At 34.3% G+C, this 11,633-nt stretch overlaps 1 protein-coding gene across 10 annotated transcripts in view; it reads right to left on the bottom strand.

The window, feature by feature from the left end:
- Nucleotides 1-469: 469 nt before the first annotated feature.
- The window catches only part of LOC106155215 (inositol 1,4,5-triphosphate receptor associated 2), a 96,166-nt gene continuing 85,002 nt past the window's right edge, over nt 470-11,633 (bottom strand). For all 10 annotated transcript variants that reach the window (XM_087002538.1, XM_087002544.1, XM_087002548.1 and 7 more), the window contains 4 exons: nt 2,518-2,675; nt 2,265-2,366; nt 1,650-1,766; nt 470-1,325 (listed from right to left, as the gene is read on the bottom strand). In XM_087002538.1, the coding sequence (XP_086858664.1) occupies nt 1,061-1,325; nt 1,650-1,766; nt 2,265-2,366; nt 2,518-2,675 (642 nt within the window). In that variant the 3' untranslated portion in view covers nt 470-1,060. The remainder of the gene's footprint in view (nt 1,326-1,649; nt 1,767-2,264; nt 2,367-2,517; nt 2,676-11,633) is intronic.

Raw genomic sequence — 11,633 nt, 5'->3', positions numbered from 1 at the left:
AAAATTTGAGTTTTTTTTCCCCACTTTTGGCACTTCATTAGTAATAAGTTCAGTCTGATGAAGGCCTACATCCAGGTTGGCTGCAAGCTAACAGTATAAAAGTATTTTGGCTTGTGTTTAATGGTTTTCATTTATGAAGAAAAGGTAAAGCAGTTTTCACCACCAAAATGAAAAAAAAAAAGCGAAAAAACAGCTTAACTTTTAGAAAAATGGTCCAAGCAGGCTGATTTTCGAACTTGACCTGTATTTTATGAATTTTCATCAGTTCTGAAGTTTGAAGACAAAAAGTAAAATGGTTTTCATTTTATTTGTATAACAATGAAAGTGCTCAGCGCTGACGCTGCCAAACACAGGCAACAACTATATGAACAGATACATCTGTGTACATAAAAAGGGTGAAAAATGAAATTATTCTAAACTTCTGAAGGCATAAGTGCAAAAAAAAAAAAAAAAAAAGAAACAGTTCAAGTAACTTTTAAAATTTATTAGCAAATAACAGGTAACTTTTTTTCACAGCACCATAAATAGTTGCAATAAAAGTTTTGTAAACCCATCTCTTAAAGACTTTTCAGCAGCTGTATACATAAAAAGTTAAATATATAAGATATAGTTCTGTTAAATATGGCTTATTGCTATTCAGATACATTAACATTTATATTTTTAAAACACGAACTTGTCTCCATTTCTTACGACTGCTAATTTTTCTAAATTTAATGTTACAATACAGATGTTTGTTATAGTAAAATGTTTCAAAGGATATTACCCTCTAGCAGCATTTTTATAACTAGATTGTAGAGAATGATATTCTCTAGGCAGTTTCTTAACCTTACATATGTTATTAATACTAAAAAGGTTATTCAATACTTCCATGATATTTAAAATGATTTATCTTTCTAAAATAAAGTGGTTACTCTCTCCTTAACTTGTGGACAAGTGCATAATGCATAAAAGAGGAACATTTTCATGTTAGAAATTTAAATACCATTAATTGATTTCTATAACATTTGCAATTAATTTTTTTCATCGTTACAAATTTAACACTTCACTGTTAACAACCTGTTTATATTGGTGGTCTGAAATGGTGCCTGAGACCCATATATGGTCTTAACAATTCTTCTAGCGATGTGTACACTTCTCTCCCTCTGTCGGCAGTTGTGTATGAAGGAAGCAATGTAAAAATGATACTGAGAAGTGCCATGAATAAAACCAGTCCTGTCACTGCCATCCTAAAAGTCTTAAAAGAGGACTCCTGATGTGGCCAACGATTCCACATGTTCTCTACTACCGTATCTTTTACAAAGGATACTCCTCTTAATGTACTGAAGCTTGAAAAAAAAAAAAAAAAGCAAATCAAAGATGTCACATCCCAAAATTGTTTTACATAGTCTAAGATTTTTTGGTAAGAATTTGTGCAATCTGGTACTGATATTTAACTCTCGTTTTCTTTTTAAAAAAGTTGTTACAAGGTATATCAAATATCAGACTATATAACACAAAACATCTGCACCTTTCTTATGCAAGCTCTTTAAGCAAATTGAAATTACTGCCTCAAATTACAAAATTTAACAATGGGCCAACTTTTTTAATTTTTTATTTGGATCAAAGGAATGCTATCAAAGGACCCTTAATAAACAACAACTTTGTCTTACCCAATGTTGCGGAACGGTAATTGTCTTAACTTGAAAACTGCATGTTTTGCATACATCTTTAAAGCCCCACTGTTCTTGGGTTCTGGTACAGCCATACCTATTTGTCCTTCCTGTAACCTAAATGAGCCAAATGTTTGGTTCAGTAAAATACAAAGACACAAATATATAGTATAATCAACCAGCTCCTATGATGGCTAGTAAGATCCATCATATTATTCATGTTTGATATGCCTTAACTACCTTCCTCCTTAACACAACCCATATTTCCAGGAGAAATTTCAAATAAAGTCCATTTGCCTTTTATAGGTCAAGTAGACTCCAAGAAAATTGTTTTTACTCAAAGCTGTGCACCTGTCTATGGGGAACTCCCCTTTAAAAGGCTGCATAAATACAGTATGTCCACAAAAACAAAAGTTAAAAAATCAACTGACAATTGACACATTTGGAGTCAATCCAATAAAAATAACTTCCACAAAAAGTTAATTCTCACAAATAAGTAAGCCTTATAATTGGTTAGACATATTTTTAAAAACATTTGAATATATCATGGACATGGATCAAAATATGTCCATGGTCTATTTTAATTCTTATAAGTTATGATAAAATGCAACATACTCTTCAGGTTCCTCTTCCCTTTCAACATTATCTTCAGGTTCTTCCAGCTCCTGGGTGTGACTAGGACTTTCAGAGCTATTTGGAACATCATCATTTGTTTCTCTACAAAGACAATACAACTTTCATTTACACAGTATTAAACCAAGTAAATTGTTATACAATTTCACAGATATACTTTCTGCATTAACTTGTTATGGTCTTTAAAACTGCAACATCAAATGATAAATCACAAGCATGCCATTCAGATACACACTTTAACTGTTCTTCTTTATTCCCTTGCTGCCCACAATCACTGCTACCAACTGTGCCCTCCAACATGTGTCTCTCCAAGGAAGCTCTCCTCAATATCCCTGTTACTGCATTTTTCACTGTAGCATTTGCCACCAGGTTCTGGAAGCGTAGGCGAGCATCCTGAAAATTAATACAGATGTCTTTCTATTTCGTTTTAATCAGCGAGATCAACTGATCTGCCAAAAGAACAAAATATTCAACAATGCTATAAATTATTGTTTTTCTTTTTATCAAGAGCTTATAAAATATGTGGGTATTACCTCCAATATTTCTGTGACTGTCAGTCACCATCAACAGGGAGTAAATGACTAGGGTCATTTCACCTGGAATGAAAATCCAGGTCAATTGCCCCTAATCACTGGCCTTGTGTTGTAACTGTTACATTCCCCCCCCCCCCTCCCGGGTCGTACAGTGACAGTGCCGGTGACGACACGGACAGACACACCAATCAGAATATATACAGACTCTTAGAGTGTCTGTATATAAAAAGTTAAGGCTGCTGTCCTCAGGATAACAATTTTATCCAATGGATAGTATTATCCAGTGTTGATGAAACTGGGCCCTGATGGTTAAGTTATGTAAATAATTGGCATTATTCCTTAAAGATACTTTTAGGCTAACAGCAAAATTGTTTATTTGTAATAATTGTTCATCAGGAATAAAAACTTATATATATTTAAACTTGCTTGTGAAAACTGTACATGAAGAGATTTGTTTGAATAAGATAAATACCCCATTCACACTACAGTTGCAAAAATGCGCATTTCTATAAAGTGATTCGGTATTGCGTTCACACACGCGAAGCGAAACCGAATCACACCTTGAAAATTTCAGGTTTAACTTCCTGTATTGATCACTCGCGCATGCACCGCACAGGAAATCTTAAAATACCAACAAAATTTGTGACGACAAATGCAACTCAAAAGACATTCCAGCATTCTTGAGAAGTATAAGATGGCAAAATAAGTTTGTTTCCTCATGTTGTAGTGAGTGGTGACCTCCAAATACGTTTGGTGCAATCGTTAAAGTAATTAACTTATCTGCACACATGCGCAGTAAGATCTGTACAGGTGTCGATTCTGGTAAGTTATTCAAATCGTGCTTAGAAATCCACCTCGCTTGCAGGATTTTGAAAATTCGCATTACAGAAATCCCCTTGCGTTCACACTACTGCATTTATTTGAATTGTGACCTAATTCACAACTTATCCGGATAACTGAGCGTAGTGTGAATGGGGTAAAAGTGCCTTCAAGCATATCTATAACTGCCAGTGAGCAAAGAACATTCAGCACTTTCAATTCTATAACAAATGAAAAATAACGAATGTTCTTTGAAAAAAATCACTGAAGAATAAATTGGGGCAAGCAACAAACAAAAAAAAATTAAATACTTCTGTCTTTGTTTAAAACAAACAAACAAACAAACAAAAAAGCACCTAAGAGAATGCTTAACCCAGAATTATAAAACATGAGACATCCTATAAAACAAAATAAAAAACGCACATGTAATTGTATTTTTTGAAATGCAGCAAAAAGGTTTCTAGGCTATATATCTGGTCGACTTGAAAGTCATTCTTCACATTCCACTTTCTATCAAACTGAAATTGCATCCTTGCTTCATTTTCTTTAGTAACAGAGATGTTTGGAAACTAAAATGCATCACTTACAAAGTTCACACCAGCCTGATTCTATAACAATTTACCTTTTTAATGTAAATACAGTAGGAGCTGCCTTTACATAACAGACAATCTATCAAGATGTCAATCTCTCAAACTAGTGTAATAAAGATAGCTGTATTACTCGACGTTGAAATGGCTGTAGACAACTGATCATATTTCTTCAAGGCTTTTATTTTTTCGATAATTTATGTGTACTGTGTTTCAGTAAAATGTGTAGAAATAAGTTACACCTGCTGGCCCTTCTCGTTGTACGATGTTTTTTTTTTTTTTGCTTTTTTGATATTTTTAGGAAGTAAATACATTACTTTTCTTAAGTACATCAAAAACGTGTATTCTTTCTACCTTACTCATAAAAATGTGCATATGACAAGGACCAATTTTTTGTCATTATTACTTTTACTATAGTGTGAAAAAGGTAGGTTTATTTTACTTTTGCAATTTACTTGCTAGTCTGAATTGGGATACTGTGGTGTTTTGTCACAAAGAAATGCAACATTTTGAACTTTGATAATATAAACAAATATTGAGTATGGGGTACGTTATAAACCATCAGTATTACAACATAGGTCATAAGGGTTTATATCCGTCAAGATACCGAAAATGAGATTTTTCCTATATCTAATTATTCAGTAATACCTCTACCTTTGTGCTGATATAAAACAGAAAAAATCCACTCAGAAATATAAAATATTAGCATTTATAGTTCTAGTTGTTTTGTATAAGCATAGGCAACTCAAGGCTTTTATCCTCAATTTAACACCTTTTTATTTTGAGGTGATATAGCAATCGGTATGGGGTGTTAATTTATCCCTGAACAAGATTTTATCATGAAAATTGGCATAGTTGATCACAAGTGTATGGGCTTCAATTCCATGTCATCATTTTGGTAAAAATGTTTTTGTTATGGAGTTATGAGCCCCTAATTACATATTTTCATTAAACAAAGGCATTATTTTGCTTTATCAACAATAAAATCTGAACTATGGCTTTTAAAAAAATCCCTAGTAGGGTTTTGGAGTATTAAATGGTGCCGTTAAATTGGTATAGAAAGTTTGTGTAGATGCTCAGATAAAAGAAATTTGAGAAACCGATTTTTCCATTTTTACCCAAAAAATCACTATTACGGTAAAAACTTCACCTTCATCAGAAGCCCATTTTCACAGATGTAATTTTTTTCACTTTGAAAATTTCATCGAACTTTAAAATGGGCCTCTCAATGATTTTTGAAAAGTTTGTCACCTAATATGGCCGCGTTGTCCAGCTCAAACATGAAGGTAATGCGTCAGGTAATAACACTCTCAATAGGAGATAGGAACAACAGTGCGCCCCTGGGAGTGGCTACTCACAATATAGATGGTTTAGATATGAATTCCCGTTCTCAATTGTGGGAACGTCGGCCTTTTGTCTTTAGTTTCATTATACCTGGCTCAAGGTGTGTTTTTAAGCCGGTAAATAGAAGTCACAGGCCGCGGCTCTTTGTCAGTTGTTACACTGTTAAGGTTATCGATGGCTATCCTATATGAGGAAGACACAAGGAAAAATTCAAGATATTATCTTGAAGGAAAATGTACCCGTCATTTCTATTTATGTCCATTGCGCAATTTAAGACCATTTAACGATTACCTAGCTCATGAATATGGAGATCGTTCGTGATCCGAATAGGAATGTTCATATCTTTAGCCGAGAATCGTTCGTGAAATATCGACAGCAGATCATTCGCGATCCGAGCAAAACGTAAAGGCAATGTAAGCAAGAATAACATGCAATTTTAATATTAGTTCAAGGTACTCAAGAACTTCATTCGCGGAAGATCATCAGCGGGAGATCATTATTTTTAACTCCTCCCCCTTTGAATTTTTCAAATATGTATATTTTCATTTTGTCTTTAAACCCCCCTCCCGGTGTAACATGAAAATCTGACTCTCATGAAAATGTGACTCCCCAGTCAGATTTTCATTATGAAAATGTGACTCCCCAGTCAGATTTTCATGATGAAAATCTGACTCCCCCCATGATAATTTGACTCCCCCTCCACAAAACTTCATACATCTTATTTTATTTGAGTATATGACTGTGATCTTGTAGTATGTAAAAAGGAGGATAGATTGGCACATTTTTTTGTAGTTTGCAGTGAAAATTCAAATGAAAAAATAAGAAAGATAAAAATGTGCACATAATGAAAATCTGACTCCCCCGTGAAAATTTGACTCCCCCATCATAAAACTTCATAAATCTTATTTTATTTTGGGTATATGACTGTAATCTTGTAGTATGTAAAAAGGAGGATAGATTGGCACATTTTTTTGTAGTTTGCAGTGGAAATTTTAATGAAACTAGAGGATCAGAGAGGCGATACCGCCTCCGAATATTGTACCACCAGCTGGAGCAAGCGCATTCGTATAGACCCCCACATACACAAAATAAGGGACACAGCCACCAGTTTTGTGCTTGACAAGCTGTAAAAATGCAATCAACAAGAATTTTTAAACTACTGCAAAAAATATATATGGTACAATCAAATTTAAGTTCTTCGTAAGGTAGGTCAAGGGTCAATTTCAAGGTCACAGTAAATTGCCAGTATATGACTTCCTATTCAAGTTCAAGAGTAACTATGGACCTATCTCTGTCAAGTTTGAAGTTAAAAGAGAAAGAAATTAGCAGAGTTCAGTTCATGATAAAAAGTAGGTCAAAGGTCAATTTCAAGGTCACATTTAGATTGCCAGTATATGCCTTTCTATTCAAGTTCAATAGTAACTATGGACCTATCTCTGCCAGTTTTGGAGATAAAAGGGAAGCAAAATTTGCAAAGTTCAGTTTATGGTGAAAAGTAGGACAAAGGTCAATTTTAATGTCACATTTATAATGCCAGTATATGACTTCCTATTCAAGTTCAATAGTAACTACGGACCTATCTCAGCCAGTTTTGGAGATAAAAGGGAAGCAAAATTTGCAAAATTCAGTTTATTGTGTAAAGTAGGTCAAAGGTCAATTTTAAGGTCACATTTAGATTGCCAGTATATGACTTCCTTTTCAAGTTCAATAGTAACTATGGACCTATCTCTGCCAGTTTTGGAGATAAAAGGGAAGAAAAATTTGCAAAGTTCAGTTCATGGTGAAAAGTAGGTCAAAGGTCACTTTCAAGGTCATAGTAAGATTGCCAGTATATGACTTCCTATTCAACTTCAATAGTAACTATGGACCTATCTCAGCCAGTTTTGGAGATAAAAGGGAAGCAAAATTTGCAAAATTCAGTTCATGGTGAAAAGTAGGTCAAAGGTCAATTTCAAGGTCACATTTAGATTGCCAGTATATGACTTCCTATTCAAGTTCAACAGTAACTATGGACCTATCTCTGCCAGTTTTGGAAATAAAAGGGAAGCAAAATTTGCAAAGTTCAGTTTATGGTGAAAAGTAGGTCAAAGGTCAATTTTGAGGTCACATTTAGATTGCCAGTATATGACTTCCTATTCAAGTTCAATAGTAACTACGGACCTATCTCAGCCAGTTTTGGAGATAAAAGGAAAGCAAAATTTGCAAAATTCAGTTCATGGTGTAAAGTAGGTCAAAGGTCAATTTTAAGGTCACATTTAGATTGCCAGTATATGACTTCTTATTCAAGTTCAATAGTAACTACGGACCTATCTCAGCCAGTTTTGGAGATAAAAGGAAAGCAAAATTTGCAAAATTCAGTTCATGGTGTAAAGTAGGTCAAAGGTCAATTTTAAGGTCACATTTAGATTGCCAGTTTATGACTTCCTATTCAAGTTCAATAGTAACTATAGACCTATCTCTGCCAGTTTTGGAGATAAAAGGGAAGCAAATTTTGCAAAGTTCAGTTTATGGGGAAAAGTAGGTCAAAGGTCAATTTTAAGGTCACATTTAGATTGCCAGTATATGACTTCCTATTCAAGTTCAATAGTAACTATGGACCTATCTCAGCCAGTTTTGGAGATAAAAGGGAAGAAAAATTTGCAAAGTTCAGTTCATGGTGAAAAGTAGGTCAAAGGTCACTTTCAAGGTCATAGTAAGATTGCCAGTATATGACTTCCTATTCAACTTCAATAGTAACTATGGACCTATCTCTGCCAGTTTTGGAGATAAAAGGGAAGAAAAATTTGCAAAGTTCAGTTCATGGTGAAAAGTAGGTCAAAGGTCACTTTCAAGGTCATAGTAAGATTGCCAGTATATGACTTCCTATTCAACTTCAATAGTAACTATGGACCTATCTCTGCCAGTTTTGGAGATATAAGGGACTAAATGTTATAATTTTGGAGTTACCATAATGTGCCTTAAATTTCGTACAGAAAAAATTAATTAAAATAAAGAAAATGTCATTTTGGTCAAAATTCTTGAAATAGGAGGTGCTCTGAAGTTTCAGAAGTTCAAATTTGATGAAATAATGTCATTTTTGAACACAAGTTGTCTGCTTTGCCAAGCCTTATGTTTTATTTTTCCAGAGTTCAAAATTTATTATCCATTACCGTACTGCACATTTTGCTTTTACCACCAATATGTACTTTTTGATACAGCGTAACTCGAAAACCGTATGGAATACAAAAAAACCGAGACCAACTCCAGTGTTGGGCTTTACATGCTCTACAAAATGCAAAAAAGAATGGGTCTCTAGCATTAACGGTTCCCGAATTAGAGACAGTTTTCAGTTTCGGTATCTTATGGCCGCTACTCCCGTGAAAATGCACCGATTGACCCCAAATTCATGGAGATGAAAGATGACCTGAAGGGTAACACCTTCCAATAATATTATTGGTTAAGTCTGTGTGGTGTCTGAATAACAGGGCAAAAAAATTTTTTTTCGTAAAAAATTTCATTTTTTTGAAAATTTTGGCCCATTTGACCTTGAAGTAAAGGTCAAAGGTCAAATCCAAGGGTATATTTGAAATCTACACATATGACTTTTGGAAAGCCGTCTATAGAAATTTTTCCCATAACTCCTTCCGTAGGGTAGATAATTAGCATTTAATTTTGCCATTTTTAGACAAGGGTGCATTGCAATGAGTGCCACACCCAGACCCCAATACCGACAAAGTCCAAATTTTACGTGGAACGAGTTGAGATTATAGGTGACCTAAATCCATGAGATGGGTACGGGGGCCCTTACCGTCTAGGAGGAGAAGCGGTAACGGTAGCCGTCCGGCGGAGCCAACGGAGCCGGCGGAGCCGGCGGAGCCGGCGGAACGATCCGGACGGGACCGAAACCATGTGTACCGCCAGCGCTAACGCTGGTGGTACAAAAATAAGAAAATTAAAAATGAGCACATAATGAAAATTTTCACTGCAAACTACAAAAAATGTGCCAATGTATCAACCATTTTACATAATACAAGATCACAGACATATACTCAAAATAAAATAAGTTTTATGAAGTTTTGTGGAGGGGGAGTCAAATTTTCATGGGGGAGTCAGATTTTCATTATGTGCTCATTTTTAATTTTCTTATTTGTTCATTAAAATTCTCACTGCAAACTACAAAAAAATGTGCCAATGTATCAACCATTTTACATACTACAAGATCACAGTCATATACTAAATTAATTAGAGATTAATGAATGTTTTTTTGTAGGGGAGTCAAATTTTCATAGGGGAACCACATTTTCATTATGTGCACATTTTTAATTTTTCTTTTTTTTTATGAAAATTTTCACCTGCAAACTACAAAAAAGTGCCAATGTATCATCCATTATGCATACTACAAAATCATAGTCATTTACTCAAATAAAATGAGATTAATGAATGTTTTTTTTGGGGGGAGTCAAAATTTCATGGGGGGAGTCAGATTTTAGGGGAGTCAGATTTTCATGGTACACCGGCACTTGTCGAAGTTGGGACTCCCTGAAATTTTTTAGGAAGTTACAGATGGTAATTTTAGAAGGCCTGACACCTAATCCTGGGAAAAGCCCTGCATGCAACAAATGTTGCTTTTTATGTGTGTAATTTGTTAAATATATGCCGAGTCCAGTTTATAATGTAACTTTGCAATTAGGCTTACCTTGATCCCTCTCCTCTATCTGGAGGTATGTTTCTTACCGGGAAAGACAATTCTCAACTTACTTTTCGTATAAGTTCATACGGTAATATGCCAAACAATTCGACAAAGATTAATTAATTAATTTCATGGAAATGTCAGTTTGGTCGAATTGATTAAAATACAGCAAATGGAAACCTTTGATATCGTCGGATTGTTAGGGGCATCTGCCAAAACGTCCATCTTTCTGGAAGTATTGCATTTTACCGGAAGTGTTACACAAGGTAAGCCGCAATTTTCGCCTAACACGTGTTTCAGGCATGTTTTATCCTCCTTCTGAAATCTTATTTTGCTGTGTACAATATGTGCTAACATTACTTAACATTAAAAAAGACGACAATTATAATTTCTAATTATATATTTCCCTCACATACAATCATTTTCATGATGCGCTTCACGTACAAGTGGGACGAGTATTTCCCCGGAGACAGGTGTTGTAAACAAAGGCCAGTCACTTATATTTGAAACCGGTAGCTTTAGTGGACTTAAACTAGTTATTTGAATTTTAATATGACAACTGAAATCAACCGAATTGAAATTTTTTTACCAGTCTGAGATCAGTTGTTTTCAACAGAGATGCACTAATAAATAGATTATTATTTACCATCAGAAAGTCACTTAGGAAGTAGTGATAAAAATCCCACAACATATGAGGGACAAGAATAAAAGCCAATAAGGATAAAAGCCCAAAGGTCGGAGTTTTGAAAATTTCATCATACCCAGGAGTCAGGGAGATGTAATTTAAAAAAATGTCGGATTTACACAATTTAAAATATTAATTAATTTTTAAGCTGCAAATCTAAAAAGTTTTTACAGTATGACTTCACCTGTAAGACCGGATGTGTGTAAATTTTAATTAGTTCAATCACTAAACACTGAAGATATATCTATTATCCAAAAGAATATATATAAGGTAGTAAATAAGGAGTTTTTGGCAAATGTTTACAGTAGCCTTAACAGTTTGTCAGGGCCTCTTTAACAAAAAAACAAAAAAAAAACAAAAAAAAAAATCAAATATGCAATCAAACTTTTTTGAAAGTTGGCCAATTCCTTACCATTAGTATTCAAACTAGACAGTTAAGTTGGCAAACATAGGGACGATTCTAGGACAATTTACCCCAGATGATTCCCCCCCCCCCCCCCAAGCCAAGAACATATATTTATATACAAATATAAGGGGTGTAAAGTTTAAAACATCTTATTCCATTCTAAATATTTTTAGTATGATAAAGCAACTCTATCATTAGACAAATTATTTTATGACAAATTCCTTTTTCATCGAGTACAAGTACAGGAAGTTTTATTAAATATCTAATCAAAGTATAACGACCTATCCTCCAGATACAAGTACAGAAAG

Source organism: Lingula anatina, chromosome 1 (assembly GCF_051362555.1).
Source record: "Lingula anatina isolate TDL-2025a chromosome 1, LinAna3.0, whole genome shotgun sequence".
In the NCBI taxonomy this organism is placed as follows: Eukaryota; Metazoa; Brachiopoda; class Lingulata; order Lingulida; family Lingulidae; genus Lingula; species Lingula anatina.
This window is presented reverse-complemented; position numbering and strand designations above follow the sequence as displayed.